The sequence below is a fragment of the Dendronephthya gigantea genome, unplaced genomic scaffold, assembly GCF_004324835.1.
Source record: "Dendronephthya gigantea isolate DGI-Jeju-01 unplaced genomic scaffold, DenGig_1.0 000022F, whole genome shotgun sequence".
Classification (NCBI taxonomy): Eukaryota; Metazoa; Cnidaria; class Anthozoa; order Malacalcyonacea; family Nephtheidae; genus Dendronephthya; species Dendronephthya gigantea.
In genome coordinates, this window is record NW_021163032.1 from 1,938,416 (window position 1) to 1,964,739 (window position 26,324).

General features: G+C 35.8%; 3 protein-coding genes across 4 annotated transcripts; 2 read left to right on the plus strand and 1 right to left on the minus strand.

The window, feature by feature from the left end:
* Positions 1-51: 51 nt before the first annotated feature.
* On the minus strand, positions 52-7,121 carry LOC114522420. Of its 2 annotated transcripts, none has more exons than XM_028543097.1 (6): positions 7,024-7,121; positions 2,503-2,585; positions 1,887-2,054; positions 1,593-1,643; positions 1,055-1,108; positions 52-315 (listed from the first exon to the last, which is right to left on the minus strand). In XM_028543097.1, the coding sequence occupies exons 2-6, from the start codon at positions 2,553-2,555 to the stop codon at positions 264-266; spliced, it is 378 nt and encodes a 125-aa protein (XP_028398898.1). In that variant the 5' UTR covers positions 2,556-2,585; positions 7,024-7,121; the 3' UTR covers positions 52-263. The 2 variants fall into 2 exon arrangements, with proteins under 2 accessions (XP_028398898.1, XP_028398897.1); XM_028543096.1 differs by lacking the exon at positions 7,024-7,121 and adding an exon at positions 4,627-4,698.
* Positions 7,122-21,126: 14,005 nt separating this feature from the next.
* Positions 21,127-22,209, plus strand: LOC114522387 (trace amine-associated receptor 5-like). The gene has a single exon (XM_028543057.1). It carries the CDS (start codon positions 21,127-21,129, stop codon positions 22,207-22,209), a length of 1,083 nt encoding a protein of 360 aa, XP_028398858.1.
* Positions 22,210-23,674: 1,465 nt separating this feature from the next.
* LOC114522388 (adenosine receptor A2b-like) lies at positions 23,675-24,793 on the plus strand. Its single transcript, XM_028543058.1, has one exon. The coding sequence runs from the start codon at positions 23,675-23,677 to the stop codon at positions 24,791-24,793; it is 1,119 nt and encodes a 372-aa protein (XP_028398859.1).
* Positions 24,794-26,324: the final 1,531 nt, after the last annotated feature.

Genomic DNA, 26,324 nt, shown 5'->3' on the forward strand with positions numbered 1-26,324 from the left:
ATGTGAACAGAGCGTCAAAATGACGCCAGTGGCAATAAAAATAGCACCATACAAGCAATTATTATGTATTTAAATGAAAAAAAAAGAAAAAGAACTTTACATTGACTGGTGACGATAATTATGTAGTGATAGTTATACTTTTAATGGCAGCTAAATATGCTTATAAATATAACGAAGCTAATTACATAACACTATTTTATGTCGAAGTCTAAACTGTGTTGAAAAAACCGGCTGAGTTTAGAGGAAACTTGAATTACTGGTGATTAATAAGGTCCGGCTTGTCCGACACTGTTTCGTTTCAAGAATTCACGCTTCCTGTGGAAAAGAGAAATATAGAAAGTTGTACTTGTGTTCTTTAACGCACGCACACACACTCACGCACGCACGCACGCACACACTCACACACGCACGCACGCTCGGGACCCAACACAAACAAATATTACATTTTAAACAAATATTATGTTGGTTATAGGCCTGGACGGCCTTTTCTGATGTTGCTTGAAGGGGCAACCCTGTGACCTTTCTTGGATTTGGGAGATTTGCAATCTCCCTAGAGAACCCACCACCCCTCCGATGTTGAACTAAACAAAATTGACTGGAAATGATATCCCATCCAACTACTCTGAACTGCAATTCAACGAAAAGGAAATGCGTTTTGAACCAACCCATTTGAGTACATTTTTCTGGAAGTCATACTTCATGTAAAATAGTAAAAAATAAACCCTATTCACTGGAGGTAGCCAGTGTTAATGCATTCCGATTGCATGGGTAGTGAAAATTAAACAAATTTTCTGATTGTTCCAAAACGAAATTCCTACTTTTTCTGTCATTCTGAACCCTTCCATACGATCACCTAGTAATCACTTATAGCGGCGGCTTATCTCGCGGGGTTAAACCCCTCCTCGCTTCCCACAAAAATGCCTCTTTCCGCTCCCAACACGTGAGCGGATAATTGATTTTTTGTCATGCGAGGGAAAAGGGGGGAGGGGGACGGTAGAATATTTCATTTAGACAAAAATACAATTTGCTGAGCGTCAATATCATTATTAATTACCTTTGTGCTTCGTTTTCGCGGCGCTTTATGAGGTAATCTAAAAATCCATTAAGCCTAGGAGAGACAAAAGAAATCGACTCAATCTTCACAGTTTTATAAAAACCAGAATATCAATCATACTTGAACGGTTGAACCTGATCTTTACTCTTATCATAAAGATTATGCCCACAACCTGCGCGCATGCGCGAATTATATTTCTAAAATATCCAACTTGCCGCATGCGCAGACGTTGCAAGCCTTTCCCAGTAACTGGAGGTAATTTTTAGTTATTCTACACAAAGACTGGAATAACTCTTAAATACTTTTTCCAAATAAATATTAAAGACGTTTCGAATACACTTAGTAGTCACCTACAACGGCTTATCTAGCGGGGTGAAACGCCTCCTCGCTCCCCACAAAAATGCTTCTTTTCACTCGTTGCACGTGAGCGGGTCATTGAATTTTTTGTGATCGAGGGAATAGGGAGTGGGGCAAAATATTCAGTTCTTTGAGACAAAAATGCAATTTGCTGAGCGTCAATATAATCAGTATTAATTACCTTTGTTCTTCGTTTTCGCGCTTTTTGAGGTCATCTAAAAACGCATTAAGCCTAGGAGAAACAAAAAAAATCGACTCAATCTTCACAATACTATAACAATCTGAATATTAATCAGCTTGAACCTGATCTTTACTCTTATCTTGAAGATTATGTCCACAACCTCCACGCATGCGCGAATTATATTTCTAAAATATCCCTTTCTTACCCTGAGGTAGTTATTTTAAACAAAGACTGAATAACTTCTAATTACTTTTTCGACGAAAGGTTGAAGACGTTTCGTAATCTGTATATTACCTTTTTAAATTTCCCGGCAAAGTACAGAACATATTACCCTGACACCTATGAACTCCGTCTGCTGCTCTTTTACAATCATAATAAGGGCAACAATTAGTTGGGAGAATATCATCCCCAATCCTCGGCGTACATTGTTTGCCGCAATCTTTAACGCACGGGTCTCCGGCTCTAAATGAACAAAAAACTTCAATTGGCAATCGTGCTGTGCATTTAACTACATTGTAATTGGTATAAATGTTTCAAATAAAATATTATAAACCTTATGTACATCGTTCACGTGTTTAGGAAATATTCACGCTTTGTGCACGTGATGATAGCAATCGTGATAACGGTATTTAGTGGTGATCAACATGATGCGCGTATGTTTTAAATCAATTTCTACAAGATGTGATATATATATATATATATTTTTTTTTGGCCTGTTTCCTACTTTTTAAACTAGCTGAAGATTTTAGTATAGAAGAAAAAGTCCCGTCCGTACAGAAAAAATAATATTACAAATACGGGAAACAATTATCAAAATTACACCTACGTTAGTGGTGGTCATTATGTTGGATATTGGTAGAGGTAGTGGTGGACGAGTAAATTGGAGCAATGGTGATTATAGCGGACTTACTGAGATATAGCTACCAGAGACAAAACCACCAACGCGGCAAAAAGATTAGACATGATTTTCTTTGATCAAATTACTTGGAAGGTCTATTAAAAATAATCGGTAATTACATTTAGTGAACTTATTGGAGATCTTCAGTGCTGAGTCACGCGAATATCTTCAAGTGCATCATTTTTCAACTATAAATCAATAAAATGTACTTCGTATGAACAAATTCGGTCAAACGCACAGCTTGCTATAATCCCCTTTGTGCTTGGTCAAATTATTAATTCGAATAAAATCGTTTACGCGGCAAGGTTTCAAGGCATTAGATAATAGCCGATAAGCAGTAATTAATCTATAAACGTTGTATCGTTGTTCTCTGCATACGGTATATTTGATAAAAAGATGCATAGCAGTGATAGTACTGATGCATTAACGATACGGGTTCTTCAATTGAAAACATATTTTTCAGTGAATTATTACATCAAACGTTACCTCGTTAGGCGGCAACAATCGAAACAACAATTATCATAAACAAACTTTCAAAACACCTCAGCCCTCTGTATCGAAAACTCGAAATAGTTCCGAACAATCTAGCCTACGACTGTTGTAAAGTTGCTATAGTATACTAGTCATACCATCAGTCCATCATATCTATAAATAATTTATTTTTATTTTCTTGATGTATATTAGAGTAAGGTGGAAGTGTTATTCCTAAACATACAGTAAAGTTACAATTCGATAGGATATTCGGCAGTAATCTTATGAAGTTGTAGGGTGCGTCTTACACAGTCATTTTCCCGGTACACAATGATCTGTGGCTGTGAAACAAATTTTGAACTCTGTCACGAAATTAAATCACTTGAATTTGACTTTTCCCAATTACTTGGTAGGTGAACTTTCGTTCTTGATAATTATTCATAAAATAAGTCGTAATAGGAAAGAGCTACGCATGTATAATTATACCTCCTACAAAGAATTTGCCTTATGAGCGCAGAACGCCAACATATATTCCACGCTATACAAATATAGCTATCAGTGGAGAATATTCCAAACTGACCCATAACGTTTGTCACATACACTGGAGTGTTTGCCACATACACTGGAGAAATATCTCCTAAACAAACAGCCGTTTTTGAAAACACTCACTTGCGTTGAGTGACGAGAAGAAAACTGAATTGAGAATTGAAACCACTGAAAACTGACCTTGTACGATCAAATTTACACGAAAGCGTCTATATACCTTCAAAAGTTTTGCACATGCATCATCGACTTCAAACAATGTCGGTCTTTCGAATTGTGGATCAAATGTGTCATGCTCCGCGGATCACATACCAATCTTACAATCACCTCTACAGGTGACAGCAATTTTCATTAGCAAACTTTCAAAAGGCCTCTTGTCATGTGTATCGAAAATTCGAAATGTTTCCGAGCTAATTTGGCTCGCGCATGTGGTAAAGCTCTGCTGGCGATTTTCGAACATCTCTTCAGGCCTAGCTTATACGTCGCATTTTGGTCGCGTCGAAAAAAAGGCCTACTGATTTGTATGACGATTAATATTATCATACATCTGGGAATTTCCTAGCTACTTAATACTTCAAATCATTGAAACCTAGGTTGGCCGTATTGAATGCAAATCGAAGAATAAGGACCTGTTTACGTGGAGCGAGTTATCCCGGCTAGGCGAGGTGAAGACAGCCTAATTCATAATGAAAGACTAATCAGGTTGGGCCTTTGATGTGATTCGCTTTTTACCTCGCCTAGCCGGGATAACTGCTCTGTTTAAACAGGCCCTAAATGAGATAGAAACGAAAATTTACAAAATCAATCATTACGATGTGACAGAGATTTTCCACTCAGACTTTCAACCAATTTAACGTGTTATAATTAGATGTTGATTGTAGCCGCTAATAAACGCCCTAATGCGAGGCTAGCTCCTGTATTCAAAACGTTTATTTGAGCGTGACATGGGAATTGTGTTATTACCAACCAAAAGGAGAGTCTTTTATAGATTGCTGTAAAGATTTACGGTAGAAATTGCTGAATCATGTCCTTATCTGAATGGAAACACAATCATGAAATCGTTACAAGTCCGTCGGCTCAAACACTGTGTGCATGTAACATAATTAATCGAAATTCCCTTACCTCTGTCAGTTTGCACTTTGCAATGTCCCACTCGTTCTGTGACTGTGTCTGCCGCAAAGTGCAAACTGCGAGCGCTTTTGTTGGCAATTTGTAAGCCGCCAACGCGTTGGTTCTTTCTGGCATCCGATTGGTCAATTAGAAAGGAATTTCCGTTGGGAAATCAGTAATTTATTAATGAGATGGTATCGGCATAACATTTATTTGCATCTGTTCGTTTTGACAAGTTACAAATGTACGCTCTTTATTTTTAGAAGTTTGTCTTTGCTGGTAAAGTACAACACTACAGTAAATGCTACCTGTTAGAATTAAAAATATCAGATGAGATTTTGATGAACGACAGTTCGCTGTTTACATAACTGTCATATTCAAAAGAACGTGGTGGTGAACCGTTACCCCGGTGGGAGGAAAGTTTCCAGAAGAGCAAGATTTAATTATATTAAATCATTCTTTGTCCTTGTAATATATTTTTATCTTTTGATTTGCAAGACAATTACGAGTTCATGGGTCAGTGATACAGTTAATTATGTTATTATTTCAACGAGATTAGGAACATAAAACTTTGTCACGAAAACAGACTAGTGTTGTGCCCAGGTTATTTTTCACATATTTGAGTATTTGTGAGAATGAACGCAGACAGCAAAGATTTAAGTCCAATAATAAATCAAATGCTATATTTATGGTGATTTAAAGTTATCGTAAACTCAATTTTACCTTTAGTTCCCCTTAAGTTCCCCTTAAGGCATTAAGCACTGGGTTCATCAAAAGGCCTTTTCAGCAGTTGTATGCAATTACTGAATTAAAATTTATCTTATTTCAAATCACATGGTCTCAAATGATTAAGTTTTATTGCCTATTCCATAGTCACAACATCTGAAATGGTTAATTTGCATGCAAGCTGAAATGGTCTATAGGCCTTTCCCAAGATGTATTCCCAGGTATTTAAGCGGTTTTGAAAATTTCATTTCTCTTAACCTTGCCCGTTTGTTATGCTTATTATCACTTAGTTAGCAATCTCTCCTGAAAAGAAAAGAGCTACGCAAGTATACCTACAAGGAATTTGTTAAATCAAGCATCTTATAAACAATCCTGGTTATCCTGCCCCCCAACCGCTTCAACTCCGCGTCTTCGCGTCAATTTAAAGAATTTGTCTGGACTTAAAAAAATTGTTCGGTTTAGTGTCAAGGCTAATCTCATGCAACCAACTGGCGTAGGTGAATTACCATGTTTATAGTGACTAGTGTTAAACTTTCAATATAGCAAAATTCCTGAATCCTAAAAAAGCTCCAAATAGTTTGTCTTTATGCCATTTGTGCCTACATACCCAAGTCTATGTACATGGCTATTAAGGTGCATTTTTTAATACTGATCTATGAAGTGTCTCAGATGCACTGGAGAGTTCCCTTAAACAGGGTAATTAATTAATCTTATAACAACAGGAAAGCTAGATTATATTTGCTTGTGTTTAACGATGCGGAATTAAGTGACACGTACAAACTAGTTTTATTAAGATATTTTGCCAATTTTTCTGCACACGACAGATTGAATAGAAGAAGAAAACTGAATTAAAAACAGTAAAATTAAACATAATTTAAAACTGTCGGTCCAGATCTCTTTAATGTGTAGAGTCGCTATGACCTTGTACGATTAAAACTATATGACTGTGTTTGTTTATGTGCGTAGGTTTTGCATGATAAATGACTCCAAACAATTTCGTCTTTTGTGTTATTGAATCAAAAGCTTCATGCTTTGCGGTTCACATACCAATCTTACAAACACCTCAATATGTGGCAACAATTTTCATCAACAAACTTTGAAAAGGTTTTTTGTGTACCGAAAATTCGAAATGTTTCTGAGCTAATCTTGGCTCACGCGTGGGGCAAATCGTGCTGGTGGTACACACCTCCTGGCTAGTCATACTGCGAATCCTTGCGAAATGCTGAAGAGTGAAGATTCCAATACGTGTATGACGATAAATATTATCACCCATCTGAATTTTGAGATTTAGCTAATGCTACATCTTAACCTGATGTTTGCCCTGATTTCAAACCGCGAGGCAGGCTCATGTGGCATTCGCGTCCTCGCAAGCGTGAAATAACGCTCTAAACCTCTAATCTAAAACTAACACCAGCATTCAGAACGACCATTTACACTCAATGAGTTCGAAGGGGAAATTGCTTTAGATGACCAATCAAAGAGGGCCGGTCTTTCCTCAGGTTAAAACATGCAAATCAAGATTCAGGATAAAACATGCAAGTCAAGCTTATGTATTCGACTAGAAACACCGTTATGAAGTCACTACGCGTTTACTGGAACCTCATCCATACAAAGAACCTAAATATGCTTTCAGAATATTCCAATTGCAACCTAGCTGTTAAAAATTAATCGATATTTTCTTACCTTTCTCAATTTTCACTTTGCGATCTCCCACTCGACCTGTAACTGTGTCTGCCGCAAAATGCAAACTGCGAGCACTTTTGTTGGCAATCTGAAAGCAGCCAAAGCCATCCGATTGGTCAGATTTTTTTCAATCTCTCAAGACTATCCATCATTTATTAAATGAGATGCTAATTACCGCCAATTTGTACAAAGTATATAGCGCTAATTGTTACATCTGTTCGATTGGGCATGTTAAAAAATAATTTTTTTAACTCAAAAGTAGTTTAAGGGTAATCTAGCTTATTATGTTTATTACTACAGAAAGACGTTACAGTAAAATATACTGTTAAAATAAAAAAATATAGATTAAGAAATTTGGGAGTTTGTAATTTACATAACTGTCTTTTTTGAAAGGAATGAGGTGAACCGTTAACCCGGTGGGAGAAAAGGACCCAGAAAGGAAGAAGTTGGAATGCTTTAGAATATTCCTGTCTTTGTGATATATTTTTATATTTCCGATTGAGTCAATTAACATGCAATGCATGGACCAGTGAATCAATTAATTGTGTGATGACATAAGTAAACTCGAGATAAGTAAGAAACTGGACTTCGTGTGTCACGAAAACGCACTAGCTTTGATAGATTTCATAGATTTACTTATCAGACTTACAATCAGTTACATAAATACGTAGTTAGCACAAGACTCAATGGGTAAATACCAACATTGCTCTAATGCCAAAATCAAATGCCAAAATCAAATGCCATTATTGAAATGATGCCCTGTGTAGGCGTTGTTCGAGACGAGTCAAGACGCACGAACCTATTAAGTACAGAGTAATTAAAAAAGCTGGGTGTCTTCGTTTTATAGGTGAAATAGTCAATTATGAAATGATTTCTAATCAGAGATAAGGAGACTGCAATAACGTGCGTTGAGTCTCATTTAAAACAGATGACTATGCTGGAATAGGAATAAAGAACAAAGATGTTGGTCTGAAAATACATGAATATGATAAATTCATGTCGTGCATTCATTATTACATGATATTACGTAGCTAGGACAGACTTCATGCGATTATTTAATTCCGACATATGGCTATCTTCAAATGCCATTATTGCAATTTTTCATGTGTAGGAGTTGATTGAGACTCGACTCGCGAATTTTTGGCATTTTTCTTTGGGCAAAGTGCAGGGCAAGTAAAAAAAGCTTTTTTCCTATTCATATGCAAATTTGCTGCAAATTAACTGCTGTAATTTGATAGAAATTTGGTGAGAGACGTCAGATAATTATGACCGACCCTACAGAATAATAATAAGCGAAGCACAGAATAGTAATGATGACATCAGATAATTATGACCGACGGTACAGAATAATAATAAGCGAAGCACAGAATAGTAATGATGACATCAGATAATTTTGACCGACGGTACAGAATAATAATAAGCGAAGCACAGAATAGTAATGAGAGACGTCAGAATAATTATGGCGACCGAGACAATCATGGGTATAACACCAAGTACCCCGCTGCCGCCGCTATTTAAAAATATATTCGTGCAAGAATATCCAGGGCATTTTATATATAGCTATCGAGTGTAGAACTATATAGGCATCAATCGGTTCCCCGCTTCAAATATAAAAAACAGGCATTTTAAGGCCCTGTTACACGGTGCAACTTTTCTTGCGACTTGCAGTGCAATTCTACTTTTGAGAGATGTATATTTGGGAGCAACGAAACTTTCGTGTTTATTACACTTCATGCACTTTTCTTCTGCAAGACTCTTCACTAATTTACATCTCTTAGAAGTAGAATTGCATTGCAAGTTGCAAGAAAAATTGAACCGCGTAAAAGCCATGTTACACGGTGCAATTTGAGATATAAATTAGTGAAGAGTCTTCAAAATCATAGTTCAAAATGCAAGCGTATCAAAGAAACACCTTGGAGTAAAGACAAAAATTTGGTAGTTGCGAGATTTACATCTTTCAAAAGAAGAATTGCATTGCAAGTCGCAGGAAAAATCGCACCGTGTGACAGGGCCTTAACATGACCTTTATCAACGAGAGTATCAAAAAGATATGTTTAAAACTGTAGGACTGATATGTGAACAGCATCGAACTATCGAAGTGTCAATCATGCTAATTAATTTGAAGTATTAATTAAAGACACGATAGTGCAAAATTTGAGGGCTTCGTTGTTTATTAAACATACTTTTGAAGGACACGCAGCAACATATATAAAGTCGAAATCAAAGACACTGACACAGTGAAGTATATAGGTATGAATATTGCTCTTTTTACTTTATTTTTCTAAATTGCATGATTAACACACATACGAATTGCACATGCAGAAGCAACCCACGAGAGACCTACCACGAAAGCCAGTTGTAGCTAGAGTAGCAATTATGCACATCTTTGGTCGCCCATAAGCCTCGTTGCACAGGAAGAGCTTCGATTAACATATATCTCAGAAAAAATATACTGGGGCAGGTTGTATCAAGCCCGTTTAGCTTACTTAAACGGTGGATAAGTCAAAATTAAAGAACACTCTTACATCTCTTTCGAATGAATCAACTTGAATATTATGCACTGAATATGTAGTTGTAAACCGTATTTTTGTATTAAGGTTAAAATTAAAACATTTACGCCTGTATTCTAAAAGCTCACTCACACTCAAACTCATTTAGTGGGAGATCTTAATTTTCTCATAACCTTTCCATGGCGGTATTTCTAGCCGAATAGGAGCTTGATTCTCAGTGATTTACCTTATATCTTTCCATCTATTCAGAGAAAACTTTCTCATTCATCAGCATTAAAAAAAATTATATGTCACACTCAATGAGTGTGAGTGAGCTTTTTGAATACAGGTCTTACGCCTGTATTCTAAAAGCTCACTCACACTCAAACTCATTGAGTGGGAGATCTTAATCTTCTCATAACGTTTCAATGGCGGTATTTTCGGCCGAACAGGGGCTTGATTTTCAGTGATTTACCTTATATCTTTCCATCTATTCAGAGAGAACTTTCTCATTGATCAGCATTAACGAAATTTATATGTCACACTCGATGAGTATGAGTGTGAGTGAGCTTTTTGAATACAGGCGTTAGTTTGCTTGTTGAATAAAACGATAGACTTGCTTCCTATTTTGAACTTAACCACCGTTTAAGCTTAAACGGGCTTGATACAACCGGCGCCAGGGATGTAGTTACTAGTTAATGTTAGTAAGAATACACAGTTGTTCAGTTGTTGTGCGCTCCAGAACTGTGCGTTATTATATATGCAAATTTTGCAGGCAATTTACATCTCTATAAGCATAAAGTCATTGGCAAACTTCCATCATAGCTGGAACTGTAGCAAAAGCCCGCACTGATAAGCGATCTGTAAGCGATCATTTTATAAGGTGATGAGAATTTTTTAATATGGATACTTTAATTGAATTCGTAAAACCAGACTTTCATTAAACAGCACCTTCCGAAATTATTTTTAATGATTGCAATCATGCTGTCTAAACTTTATTACAAATACTATCTGTGCAATACGCAATCAAACGAATAGAACGCTACTGTCTTTGACTTTGTCAATGAAGAATGACCGACTGAAAATGGAAGAATTCCGAGACCAACTAAGATTGTCCGTAAAAATTATATGCTCCCTAATTGCCATCTTTACGATTCTTGGAAATACTTTGGTTTTGGTTGCGACATGGAGAGAAAATCTTCACCATGCAGGCAAATACATGATTCATTGCCTGGCAGTGCCTGGCGGCCGCCGATCTTTTGGCGGAAATTTTCGTTGCACCTTTAAAGCTATTGGTCAGAGAACAGTTGTCGATCCATCTCTATCGTTCAATTCCTTCACCTGGACCCGTTTTCAGTATCAATCTCTTCTACACTCACGGTCATCATCATCTCAAAATCAGCAGGCCGCTTCAGTATAAACGCAAGTGACAACATCCAAATCGCTGAAAGTAATTTTTATCAGTTGCGTCTGAAAAAAAATGCTGCGAAATGGCGAACTGCATGGGTAAAACCTCCGGTAATCTAAACCAAAAAACTCGTTTCATCAAAGCATGCATGAAAGTGATTTGCATCGTTTTGGCTTTTCATCTTTTGCATGGGGTCCGTGGTTTGTCTGGGGACGGTTGTATATTAATCCTCCGCAAGGGAAATTATGTTAGAAATAAGAGTATTCATTCGTTTGTATAGAAACACTGATAGCCTATAATCTATTTGTATGCAGATTTCTATCAGGCCTATTTGGTTAAAAAAATTACTGTAAACAGACCAATTAGTGTAAATCACAAGCCAAAAACACAGCCCTTTTTGAGGTATAGAATAGTACCTAACAATCTGATTAATATGCATCTTGCAGTCGGTAGAGATAATGATAATATAGATATATCGTAGATATCATTACAGCTGTTCCGGGACCAGATGTTACCTAAATCATGCAATAAGCGTTTGTGACAAAATTTTACATCAGCAGCAGTATAAATTATATATATACTGTGGCTGATATATGACATACACTTGTATAAAGATATTCCATCGACAGAAAGAACTTGGATGCTGTAAAAACTCTAGGATCAAACTGTTATCCGCAGCCAAAAATCGATAGATAAAATTATCGGTAGATAAAACTAAGTTTGACATGTCGTCCTATGCACGTCTGATAACTGATGCTTATTTTCATGAGGGCCACTATGTACACAAACAATATATATGTAACAGATAAATAGCTCTCGTGATGGGACAACGCCATTGCCTATGTAATTATTTATTTCGCCCATGCAGATATAACAACAATACATTATTTACCAGATTCTTTAAAATCAGTTGGACAAAAAAAACACGACATAGGAAAATATCGGGGGAAAGAGGTGAAAATAGTTCTAAAGATCCATATATGATATAGGATATATACGAATACAACTGGACGTATATGGGACACATATTATATGAGAGGAAAGATGGCACAGTACTGCCCGGAATGCATTCATTTTACTTTTGAGATAAGCCATATTAAGTAGGCTTTTGTCGATGAACTGACAACTTGTAAGAGTCTATGCAGAAGGTGAGAAAGTTAAAATCCTTAACAAGATATATGTCTTGATTCAACAAGTATTACGAATACTTGTTGAATATGTATCCTCTTTCACTTTATCTAACTCGGTGATGGCGTCATCGAACTCAGTTTTAGGCTTTTAGCCAACGATCGAGCAAGCTTTTTCTTGGGAATCCTCGATGTCGTAATAAAATACGGAGAAATTCAGCGCCAAACCAAGTCGGATGGGATGTGTCGTACACAAAAGCTTTTGACTAAGCTTTTGAGCCATTTCGTACGCCTTTTCCTTGAATCCGTCTAATTGTCATCTTGGTCGGGAAAGGCATCGACGAGGTACCGGTAATAATCGCCCTTCATTTTCAATTTTCAATAGGAATAAGCATGTGGAACGCCTCGTTTTAACGAGTCAGTGATCCTATTAGAAAACATTACTTTTTAGCCTTTTGCATTGCTTAATATGCAATTAGTAAAGATAAGAATTTCTTGTTTCACGAGGCAATGCATGCATGCTATGCGAATACGCTGTCGCCTTATTTTTTCGTTTATAACCACATAAAATTGCACTGGCACTGGAGACAAAGTTTGATAACTTTATTCTGAACAACTTTTGACATCGGCAGTGAAATTCCTAATGCTTAATCATTCTAATAAACAGAAGTTAAGAACAGCATAATTTCAGGTAAGGTGTAATTTTAACCCACAGACGCAAAATGTCCGGCATTAAGATAGTTTCGATTTCCTACATTAAGTCTTTAAGATATATTGTCATACACGCTAATTTCTCAATATCTTTTTACGTTGAACGCTCAAAATCTCTACTTCATTGAAGACTTTATCCACCAGGAACTATTTTACCCATGACTATTATCTTTAATATTCTTAAACCTGACGTGCTGCGTAAACTGGTGTTTCACTGGCTTGCTGTTTCCTAAGCTTGCAAGAACTCCCATGTTGTTAAAATAATTATACTTATTTTATATAATGTGTAAACACAAAAGCTTTATTGAAATAATATTCATGCGTATATTCATACATAATATTCACACAACCGCACGGGGTTTTCAAACAAATTTTCATGTTCAGAACTTTAGCTCAGCAAATCCTTTAGAAATCAAGTTGTGAAATTATTTTTTAGTTATTTCTGTGAGAAACAAAGTATAAGAAATATTGACATCAATAAAACATACATCCACGGGCCGGTTGTGAAAGCCGGATAGCCGCTATCCACCGGATAGTGGTTTATTCAATCGCTTTAAAATCGCCCGTTTTTGGATATAACTTTGATTAAATCTCAGTATATTCCAAAATCGAGGATCCTCTTGAATAATTGTTGGTTCCAAAGATGAAATTTTATCGCTTTTCGAGCATTTTTAGAACGGTTGAAAAACCCACTATCCGGTGGATAGCGTTATCCGGTTTTCATACAACCGGCCCCTGATTTTTATGCAGACAATTTGACTATTCATGATAATTCACACTAATACGTGAATGCGCTGACCGCTGATAAATTAATTTCCTGCAAAGTAAATCGATAACTACATTTTGTCGACGAAGTTCTTCCTAGTACGCCAAAACATCCGGCAATAGCATTGTTATACAGGCTGTTCCTGTAAAACCGGAACCCGAATTAATTAATTATGCATGCGCTAAAATTATATTCACACTGACGTCGTTTTTTTTGGAAGTAGTTTAAAACTTAACAAAAGCTATGCTTCTAGAAGTTCAAAACATGTGAACTCCAATGATAATTTTTTTAACTACTGTGAAAAAGAATTGCGTCAATGTGAATATTCCGCTTTTACTCGAGCACCTTGTGTAATATACAACACAGCTTTGCCTTTGCCTTTGAATACCTTATAACTCATAAAGTTTGGAAACGTCAGAGTGCATAAATATGCCGCATAAATGTACCTAGAATGACGATATCATAAGAATGCTGAGTGCAGTGACATATCTTTGTCTTGATTTCAGAATTCTACGACTGCGTTAAACAAAGCTTTATATATACCGCACCTCTCTATTTTAACAATTTATGTGCAATTTTTAACCTGTAATATTGAATTCAATTGTAGTGATTTTTCATGCAAATAATCTGTCTTAGAAAGGACGTTCGCTTTAATGACATATATACAAACATGCATATATACTTTATTTATCCACGAGAACCTCAACAACATGCAAGTAGTCGATATTTATAGGGCGTAACGTAAATTATTACAATTTAAAGATAAATGACTTAATGTAATTTAATTTTCTTATACATGCATATATACTAGAAACGCCCGTTATGCAATTTCACTGCCAGCATGCAATTTTTCTACACCCAATAATATTAGACTAATGGGATTTTAACGTAAAATTGTCTACCTATAGCAATCTATAGAATCTATAACCCGTCAAAATATAACTGTATGTCGAAATTTTCCTCTCAATTAATCAGATTGCATGTGTGTGGAAACACCACGTGAATTAACAGTTTTGCAAAGCTTTTTGGTCTGTAAGCCCGGACCAACTAATTATGGTCCCCTGGACTGAAAGCTCTGGAAAACTAAATTCACCTGATGTCTCCACAAACAAGCTTACAAAATTACTATATCAACGCTGTGCATCAAGAACTTATAACATCAAGAACTTACAACAGGATAATGTAACAGTGGTGATGCTATCAAGAAGTTCATTGCAGGCTGAGTCCGTATTCCTGAGAAGTTTGTTTTGATAAAATTACATTTTGTCTTATCGTAATAAGATTATAGTAATTTAGCGTATTAGTTGAGGTTGTAATGAGACGGAAGCGACGCAGAGGCAGATTTATATATTATTATCATTGGACGCGCGCATGACTCCAACAGTCTCTTACCAGAGTGCAGACGTTGATAACATCTTACTATAACATGCCGGGCAGACTCTGAATGCTTTCTTGGAATCAACGTTTTTAAATCGTTTGCAATATTGACAGGTTGGTAACTACAGTCAATTTATATCTTTCTTTTTGTAAATCGAACGAGACGACAGCAGACTAGTTGAAACAAATTTACATGCAACTTTCAAAATACAAAACTGTTTACAAAGGCATTCAAGGCCTCGTTCAACCGAGCACATTTTACTTAATTTGAAAAATTCAACAGTTAATGCTGTGACAAGTTAATCCTCCCATTTACAGGGACACTGGAACGATGCCAGGACGAAGGGGGGGGGCTATAACGTTTTTGAGAGGGGAGGACAGAATTTGGTGTGAAAGGGTTCTTTTGTAGCGGCGCATATAGTAAATAAGTTTTGCTAAACATTGTCTGTTGAACTTCAGTTTCATCGTGTTTTTCTTAGGATGATTTCGGTGTCCGGACGTTTTTCACCAGACCTGTGTGCTATTTTTGAAGCTTCTATGTAACATATAATCCTTTAATGTTATTTTTGAAGCTTCTATGTAAGATATATTCCTAGAATGTAATCCTTTGAAGTGAATTCTTGTAGTTAAGTTCACTTCTACGTAAGATATAGAATGCAATTATTTAAAGTGAAAGGGCATCTTTGCCATTTGCAGCTAAGTGCATTCTTGTGCATTTTAAAATTGATAAATTTTTAAATATATATATATATATATATATATATATATATATATATATATAATATATAATATCTATATATATATATATTATATAATATATAATATATATATATATATATATACACCTATTTGCAAAAACGTTGGCCGCAGATAGATAGATAGATACTCGAAGTCTAATTAGAATTGCATATGATTACATTTGCATGGGATTTCTATAATATTACACAACATATGCAATTCTAATTAGATCTCGAGTATCTATCTATCTATCTATCTGCGGCCAACGTTTTTGCAAATGGGTGTATATATATTAAATATTATCGCATTTATATTTAACAATTATTCACCGAAGGCGGATGTAAATTGGGCTAAAGAGTCAAATTATTTTATCCGTTTCTATATTAAAGTGCGCTTAAGCGATTATACCGTAACAATCCGAGGTCGCTCGACCAATCAGTGGCAGCAATTTTCAACAGTCATCTTTGTTATTATACTAAAGACTGAGGGTGCATTTCCATTCAGTGCAAAATGTCGCGCGATCGTTTTTTTTGCAATCGCTTTCTTTTCAAAATGTGTTCAGCCAAGCTCATCTACTCATCTAATGGGGTTAGTCCGCCAGAATGTTGCGACATTTTGCCAGCCTCGTTCCCAGGCGCTTTAAAATTTGAATAAAATAAATATAGGAACACTACAGGCTTTTAGATAGATCAGTGGCTAATCATTTGTCATCGCGATAAAAATCATTTGTTATCTACATGCATGCAATTGGCAATAAGGAGTGTAACGCCAACGTGACGCCAAACAAGCTAAAATTAACTCCTTCAAATTCATATTTGAAAAGAAAACCTTTCATATATTATTAATCCTATGAATTATGGGCGGGAAGATCTCTGTTTAACATAATTTAAATTGCACATTCAGAAAAAGTATTCGGTATGCAGTATTCGGTATATATAGTATTGAAATAAGTTTCAAATCGGCTTCATCCAATCAAAGTAGTTTAGAGGCTTGGCTGCATTTTTGGATTTATCGTTCCAGTTGTATTATGCAGTACAGTTCACTAGCACTAGTCGTCAAATTCTGCTTCAAATGGCGAGCGAGTTATCATTACAGTTCACATGGAGTGCACTGCATGCATTACACAAATTTATTATATGAACAGGGGTATTTTCCTGAGAACTAAAACACTCGTAGAACTCACACGCCATTACATCCGGGGTTCGGTGCTCGTATTTTCCGTATGTCACGTGTTTCAAAATTTTCCCGCCATTTTCATTGTTGTTGTGAAAATACAAATTGTCTTTGGTTCGCATATAAAACGAAATTAACGTTGGAAATACAAACGAAAACACTTTAGATAAGTAAAATTTATTCTTCTTTAATGTTTAGGCTATAATGTAAAAAAATTTTTGCTTTTATAATGGTCTTTCGCGGCTTATAGACTTGTCGTCTTCGAGGTCGTCTTTGCGTGTATTTTTGTCACTCATAATTTAGTCGATATAATAAACAGAACAATACACATTTGGCTCGAAGATATGGATTCTATGTTCGCGAGTGGCAAAAACCCTTTAAATTACCAAAATATTTCAGCGTGAAATTGCCACTCAATTTCCATAGACCTTTACCTTGGTTATGATCGATGCTGTTTTGCTGAATGCACTCACGTTGTCTGATCAGGAACAACGCAAATACGTCAGAGTACAGATATTTTATAAAGGTCTGCATGGAACTTATCAATTTAGATTGAGATCGTACTGAGAAAATCGATGCAGCCGGAAAATATAAAATGGAAAGAATTATAAAATCTATAATATAGCTATACACATGGAATATCAATTAAAAGTATAGCTAATAAAAGTAGATGAAAATTTAAATTAAACAAAAAATAACTCCGACATGGAAAAGGAATGAGACAGTAGTAAAATTGGAGGAATTATTAAAATCTACATCACATGCAGGTGGCGATTATTTTAATCTCAGCTAAATAGATTGTCACTAGAAAATAATAAAAGATATATAGATGAATCAGCAGGCTTAACGCTGAATTATAAATTGCAACTCTACATCCGCCGTTCCAAAATCACGAAGGAGCAGCTATATGGTGTGGCGGCGTCTTAATTCGAATACTGCTTAGCGAATGTGGCAACAAAACTGCCTATAGTGCCAATATAAAACCTCTCAGCGTTTCGACCTAAGGTAAGGACTTTTGCAAGAACGTTATGTGGCTGTATGACAAGAGATTCTACGAATATAGGTTCCCGAATAGAGGCCTTATATTTCGAAACGTCAGGACGTGTATATTTAAAAACAACCCTGGAAGTAGATGCGGTATTTATATTGCATATTCATATATATTTTTTCTTTTTGACGGGCTTCTTTTCTTTGGTAAGCCGTAAGCGCAAGAACTTACAACACTGTCAGGCAGCGCAAATATTTGAATATGCACCCTCCATTTATCACACCACTTTAGGAAGTTCCTCAATCACCACTTAATGCCTTAACTAAATATGGCTTATTTGACTTTGTTTAACTGTATATCCTATACTTGTTTCATATTTCAGATTCACGAGACTGGGGGGTATTTCTACCATGATATATGATCAGAAATGGAGAATTCGACGAAGGTTGCTGAATTAGAGGAACTAATACAATTAACCGGTCAAATTTTATATATTTTTATCGCCATCTTTACCATTCTGGGGAACTCTTTGGTTTTGGTCGCGACCTGGAAAGAGAGAAGCCTTCATCAACCGAATAAATATTTCATTGCTTATCTCGCTGTCGCTGATCTCTTGGCCGGTTTATTTATAGCACCATTGACGTTCTCTGAACTCTATGCGAAAGAATCACGGAACTCTGTTCATTTGTGTCGTTTCATGGTGTGGATTGATACCTTTGCGTTAACGACGTCAATTTACACCCTGACATTCATCAGTTTTGACCGATATCTCAAAATCAGCAAACCACTTCATTACAAATCGCGAATGACAACTTCCACATCGTTGAAAATAATTTTTATTATTGTTTTGATTTCAGCTTCCTTCGCCACTTATTCCGCCATTCCTCATTCGGGAAGCGGGGGAATTTTATTTTCCGGGACCGGTGCATGCTCTGAAGCCGATCCTGAAACCGTTCAACGATTCTACACTTTCTTGTCCATAAGCGCATTTTTCCTGCCGACCACAGGCATACTGATCATGTACGTTCATATCTTTCTTGTTGCTCACAAACGACAAAAAAGGCTGCGGAACGGAGAGCTGGGTCGAGCTTTAAATGATCAGAGCCAACGTACTAGTACTGTTCTTCAACAAGACATGAAACTGATAAGAATGCTGTTGTTCGTTATGGGAGTGTTTATATTTTGCTGGGGACCTTGGTTTATATTGGTGTTATTATATTTCTTCCAACCAAACCTGTTTGACAGAGGTGACGAGTCAACAATCATCATAATCTCGTTCGTAGCAAACATACTTCCATTGTTGAACAGCCTGTGCAATCCGATAATATATGCCTGGCTGGACCAAACGTACAGAGAAGCTTTCAGACGTCTGTCTCGCCGAATTATGTGTCGATCAGGGAAAAGAAGACGACAACAGGTAGCCGAGTTACGTCGCGAGAGAAATGGATGAAATAACTTGATGCAAAAACAAATCTTGCTGAGGAACTAATGTTTGGTTTCCATTTCATCGTGAGTGTCTGAACCTCTGACTGATATAATAGAATATTTCGATTATAGTGTGCAGTCAACAATGACCGATTTAAATACAGAAATGATGACAAATTTACATTCAGATATTTCTCATCGGTGCAAATTACGTGTTTATGACGATTAAGAGTTAATAGAAACTAGGCATAAATAGACAATATAGTGCTCCCCATAAAGATAGTTTTATGACCTCGGTCCGTTTTTTTTTCACCCGGACATCGCAGCCGGTAAATAACATAATATACATTAAATTTCTTGGAGGAAAAAAATGTATTCAATTATATTTCAACAAACTATCATTGTTGCTGTTTTTCCACAATTATAATAATTATATGTATCTGGAAACGACATTGATAATGTATTCATGTTTGAATAAAAAATTAAGGTTTAAAATAAAGGTCTAAGTTCACCGGTTTCATAAGTTCAAGTATTACCTGTCAGAGATTACATTCGTAAATAAGAATGTAAGATATAATGAATATGGCGGCTTGATTGGCGATATTTACTTACTATGTCATTAAATATTCATTCTTTGTTTTCTTATAAGCTGTTTCCACTGATGAGATTTGACACATGGATTAATTGGACTAAGTAAGATGTTACCTGTATTATTAGGTGTAACATTTTGAAAATGATCAGCCAGGAATGTTTTATTGCCTTGTTTTGTTATATAATTATACTTTGCATATAATATTTCTAATAAAGTGATAGAAATATGAAGAGAAACGACTCTGAAAAGGTTGTAAAAAGTATTTGAAAATACAATATGAAAAATGCTTCATTCTTTCAGCTGTCCCAGATGCGAATTTCAATGTTTTCAATCTATGCAAACACAGTTACGCCATAGAATGATTTAAATTGGTAATGCTGAGGCTTATTTAAACAATGTCGTTGAATGTTTCCGTTTATTTCAGTGAATACATTTAAGAATATAGAGACGCGTGATGCTAAAGGGAAATCTTTCCTTCAAGGAACATCTCAGACAAGGATTTAAGGTCCTATTTTCCATAAATTTAATTATAAAAAGGTTGTATGGAATTGCACAGCTTTACCTAGTGTTTCGACTACGTTCATTCGAGCAGAAATTAATATCAAGACAGGCCAGGATTATTTTACCTATATAGGATTTTAAAAGCATCAGGAAGAGAGGAAAAATCCACAGTTGAAAAATACTTGCAGGTATCGTGCACATAACCGTATCGATGTAGATTTACTCGTTTCCGGGCGTACGAAATCATAAGCCGATGGCATATTTGTTACAAAAGGCACAAAAATCTTTAGGGTGGATTTCTATTGATTTTAAAATGTCACGAGACCGGCTTTTTTGCCACCGCTTTTGTTTGAAATCTGTCTTTTTGCATATGATAAAATTTAACTATGTTATCGCGCTTGGAAACAGCTGTTAGCTAACGTGGATTATAAATTCACAAGAGCTTTGGAAATTGGAGATTAGGCATTTTCGAAATCTTGAGGGACATTGTCTGTTCAAGATTTGACTGTTCTTTACGGTCTTCGCTTGTATTTCAATGTCAGTTTCTTGCTGATTTGAACAAAAAGATAGAATAAAGTTGTTTTAAATTCTGGTTTGAAGCGAGTAGTTTTACTAACGTTGCTTTACAAGACGTGAAACAAAAGCGTAGGCACACCCCTGAATGTAATCCTATATGAATTAATTTGGACGCATTTATGCCCCTGCATTAATTTATGCAGGGGCATAAATCTCTGGCCAACGTTGTTTTATGGTGTGTCGAACTTTGACTGATGCGGTCTTTCATGTTTTATCAACTAGGATCAACAAAATGATTGAAAATCAGACCAATCAGGAAGGAAATTGGACCGAAGCCGATCTCATGAAGTTAAAAACATTCGTGAACCAACTTGAACATTCAGAAAAAATTATACTTATTTTTATTGCCGTCTTCACAATTCTTGGAAACACTTTGGTTTTGGTTGCGACATGGAGAGAAAGAAGTCTTCATCAACCAAATAAATATTTCATCGCTTGTCTGGCTGTCGCTGATCTTTTGGTTGGTTTGTTTTTAGCACCAATAAAGGCGTACAAACTGGATCTCCGTGTACGGCAACGAACGATGTCAATCCATCTGTGCCGTTTTGTTGTGTGGATTGATACCTTTGCGTTAACAACATCTATTTACACCCTAACATTCATCAGTTTTGACCGATATCTCAAAATCAGCAAACCACTTCAGTATATGACCCGAATGACAACTTCCACATCACTGAAATTAATTTTCATTATTGTTTTCATTTCATCTTGCATTGCCAGCTACGCAGCCACACCACGTTCAGGAAGCATCGGAATCCTATTTTCTGGAGCAAGTTCTTGCTCTGAGGCTGACTTTGATCAAACGAAATCTTTTTATACCTTTATGATAATTGGCATGTTCTTTGTCCCCACTGGAGTCATAGCGGTCATGTACGTTCTAATTTTTCTCGTGGCGCATAAGCGACAAAAAATGCGGCGAAATGGTGAACTGGGCCAAACTCGAAGCCAAAGAACGGCGCTTTATGAAGACCTGAAAGTTATCAAAATGTTGATGATCGTTGTGGGTGTATTCATAATTTGTTGGGGTCCCAACATTATTTGGGTCATACTTCACTACCATTTTCCGAATCTTCTTTACACGAATTCCCGTTCAATACACCACAACTATCGGATGTTTACAATTAGAATGGTCTTCAGCATCCTCCCGCTGTTCAACAGTCTGTGCAATCCTATTATTTACGCCTTTCTCGACCGAAAATACAAGGAAGCTTTCAAACATCTATTTAGGCGTTGCATCCATCGGCCAATTTCAATAAGACCACAAGCACCGAACTCAATAGAGTTACCTCGATCGAGGAACCCTGGACCAAGGTGAAGCAACTGACACATTATTGGTTATAATGATGTTATTAGTGGTAAAAATGATGGCAACATATATACTTTTCAATTTTCTCACTCGAAAGAACCTTATGACATTGTAATATTTTAACGATAGCGCTAACTAACGGACAATAGTTTTTCTAATGTTGACTCTAAATTAGTTGGAGAAAACCCTTTAGTTTGATATAACCCAAAGATTAAACAATATTAGGCATGCATAAACTCCTATCGCTAGTTTATTGCTTTTTAATAACGGTTGAGCAAATTACTATTACTTGGCCTTCGTACAACAGCACACTGTCTTGGTTCTTGAAATATTTTGCCTTAAAATCGTTGCTATCGGAACATCTTGGATAAATATTTGATATACGAGCATAGTTTGCGTGAGGTCACAAGTCATTCGTTGATGGCTAAATGTTTTAATTAATATTAACTGAATTCGAAAGGCATACAAAATTATATATTCTCCAGTCAAAAATAGGCTTGTAATGTATTTTTCGTATAGTTTTGACTTGCAAAAACGCTGCCTCATAAAAAATATTTGGACATGTTTGGTGCTCTATTGAAAATATCAATTATATTAATACCTCTACTGAAAACTATCATTAACTCTGGCGGGCAAGAACAAAGCAAAAACATAACAAAAATTGATTTACAAATACAATATGAGGGGTCTCAATTTCAAAGCATTTTCTCCTAACAATAAGGCTACAGAAAGATTTCAAACGCTGATATATAGATTTATCTGTTCAGTTGAAATAGAATATAAAGCGGTCGCGACAAGATATGGTTTTATGTTCTCGTTCGTGGCAGCTGTATTTGCCACTCAAAAATAAAATCCATATGGCTTTCTGCAACCGTGAAATTTTTGATAAATAAAAATGTTTGATAAAGAAGATCATTTAATTGATATAATGTGCACGCATGCATATATATGTATATATATATATATGCTCCCTGGTTATATTGGAACGTATATATATTAGTATTGATTGTTGAACCTAAGGTACACTGGAGTATCAAGAGAAGCACAATTTAAATTGAAAAAAACAAATAGAGGTAAGACATACGTATGCCAATAACGAATTTGATTACTACGATAAATTCTTTCTACTTTCAATCATGTATACATATAACAACTAAAAAAAAATGAAAAAAACCCGCTTAATTAAGGACAAGGACCCGTACGCATTGCGATGCCGGTGCAATGCTCTTAACAAGATGTATTTTGAGACGACGATTACAGTGGGTTCAGTGCTCAGGGTAAACATTTATACATTTTCGATCATTATATTTCTTAACATATTGAAACAGCCGGCATTAAACACTCTATTTTAGTTCAAACGAATATGAGCTAGAGTTTTCATCTTCGGAAAAGAAAAGGAGCATGTCAAGGACCGCATATTGTAGTACAAACCTCTTAAATTGCCGTAATTTATGACCTAGAAACAAGGTTAACAATGTCGTTGGAAAACCTTACTGGCACGATAAAAAACTCCATTCCCTGGAGCAGTGAGACAAGCACCACCACTGAAGTGCCCCTCAATCTGGATGCATTCAACCAGCGAATGTTTTTATCCGATAAAGTTGTGTTAATTTTCATCGCGATAGTCGCAACTCTGGGAAATTCTCTGGTTTTAGTCGTGACCTGGTTGGACAGAAGTCTTCATCTACCGGATAAATATTTTGTTGCCCACCTGGCCTTCGCTGACATTTTGGTTGGTATTTTCGTGGCACCGCTGAACTCGTATACCCTCCAGATATATTTATCTGATCAAACTGGACAGATTTCCATTCATTTGTGTCGTTTTATGGAGTGGATCGATAATTTTGCGTTAACATCATCGATTTATACACTGACGTTCATCAGTTTTGACCGGTATTTTAAAATAAGCAAGCCATTTCAGTACAAGTCACGCATGACAACTTCCAAAACATTGAAATCAATTTTTATCATCCTTTTCATTTCAACTACCATTGCCACATACGGCGCCACTCCTCACTCGGGAAGCCACGGCATCTTGGAAACCACAGCCGGTGCTTGTCCTACAAAAGCACGAGAAGGGAAAGAATACGAAACCTTTTTAGCTGTAAGTTCGTTCTTTCTTCCAGCCGTGATCATCTTTCTTATGTACACTCTCATTTTTCTTGTCGCTCACAAACGAAACAAAATGCTCGCGAATGGTGAACTGGGTGAAACAATCAACGATCAGAACCAACGAACAGCATTACGTCGAGATATGAAGGTCGTTAGAATGCTGTTGGTCGTTGTTGGAGTTTTTACTCTTTGCTGGGGCCCGTGGATTATGTATGTATTCATGTGGCATAATTATGAAGATTTTATTGACTGGGATAGCAATTCAACAAGCTATTGGCATCAGATCTACCTGGTTTCTTTTATATCAAGCACGCTTCCACTATTCAACAGCGCGTGTAACCCAATCATTTATGCTTCGTTAGACCAAAAATACGGAGAAGCTTTCAAACGTCTGTTTAAGAAAATCGTGTGTTGGCCAAGCTCAAGCACGAGAAGTCCGAGAACACCATCTAATGAGCTACGCCCACAAAGAACAAGATAATCTTACTTGTCGTTGCATGTCGACAAGTATTTTATCTCGTATTATAAAGTAAAAATTCAATATGAAAAGTATATATACAGTGACAAATTCCTAATATCTTCATTACTTAAGTGTTAGAGCAGTTGAAATACCGCAGAGAATTCAAATTATGATATATATTTTGTAGAAAGTATGTGAATGCATGTATATGTATTTTAGCCATATAACTATCGAGATTTAATGTCCCATGCATGTTTTAGGCGAGATCAACTAATACTACTATATAAAATAATTTTACCAATTCTAAACATATTAACATTGAGAGAAACCATGTAATATAAAATATATATATGCATGTATAATTATCAAAAAAATATAACAAAAAGTATCGTATAGAATATATACATCATTATGTATAGGTCAATATTAAATTTTTTGGAGGATAAATTAAAAGAGTGTTTAATACCTTTTCATCAAAATATTTTTAGTTTCCATTTCCCATGATCATAACAATTATGTATCACGCAACGACATTGAAACTATTTTCTTTCGCACTAATAAGGGCAGGATGATTAAAAAATTAGGCTTCAAATTTAAAATGATGTCAAGTCTATAACATCAATATTTTTTACTGAAATGTATATTTCTATTGTAAAAGCTAGTCGATTTCATACATACACAAACATCAAATAGTTGCAGATACAATAGTGTCAAAATATAATACAAATGAGATATTGTTTTTGCTATAAACATAAAATTCGTATTATCTTCTTGCGACCGTAAAATTTGGTAAAAAATATAGTCTTTTCGTTTCGTTTTTGTAAAACACGCGGGCTATTGTGAAACTATGCACACCAAGCTAAAATATAGATTATTCTAAGTATGTACGTAGCCGTATGCATCAAGATGTTTGATCATTTATGATAAGTTACGCAAAAAGCATCTAATATGATTCATATCACATCACTTGCATCCGTCATGCTGTTTACACATCACGCAACAACTTTGAATGAGCTCATGCATGCGTTAAATGTTGCCACTATATGTTAAGGTGAATGAAGCGATTCAAAATTTTAAGAAAAATCGAAAACTATGTAGTTAAACGGATAACTGCATGTATGATATAAATGACGTCCTATATGCATTTTAATTTTCATTGTTAATTTCATAATTTTAAGTAAACGCGAAAACTATAGTAGATAAACGGATAACTATATATGATATAGCTATTAAATGACGTCCTATATGTATCTTAATTTTCATAGTTTAAAAAAGAATTCTTTTTCTTTTATATTGTTTAGCTGTGAATATTGAAAACAAATGGTGCATGCGATTCCTTAAAGTAATTTCAGGTGGAACCGATTGAGAAAATGCCACTATTGTGTTGTTGAATTACCTAGCTTAATTCCCTTTATGCGGCCTTGTAGATATTCTTTTAATAAAGTTTCTTTTTTTTTGCGTTTTTTTTAACAATAGCTTCATCCAATTTTGGCTTCTACTCAGCCATAAAAAAGAGCCACTTGAGCCAGAATTATTAACAGCTGTGCATACA

What these genes read in the sequence shown, in the direction of transcription:
- LOC114522420 (XM_028543097.1), bottom strand. Translation starts at nt 2,555, where the DNA reads ATGTCTAATCTTTTTGCCGCGTTGGTGGTTTTGTCTCTGGTAGCTATA. An exon ending in TCTCTGGTAGCTATATCTCA is followed by an intron (nt 2,055 to 2,502) that starts GTAAGTCCGCTA and finishes TTGTTCATTTAG; the next exon opens with AGCCGGAGACCCGTGCGTTA. An exon ending in TTGCCGGGAAATTTAAAAAG is followed by an intron (nt 1,644 to 1,886) that starts GTAATATACAGA and finishes TGTTTCTCCTAG; the next exon opens with GCTTAATGCGTTTTTAGATG.
- LOC114522387 (XM_028543057.1), top strand. Translation starts at nt 21,127, where the DNA reads ATGATTGAAAATCAGACCAATCAGGAAGGAAATTGGACCGAAGCCGAT.
- LOC114522388 (XM_028543058.1), top strand. Translation starts at nt 23,675, where the DNA reads ATGTCGTTGGAAAACCTTACTGGCACGATAAAAAACTCCATTCCCTGG.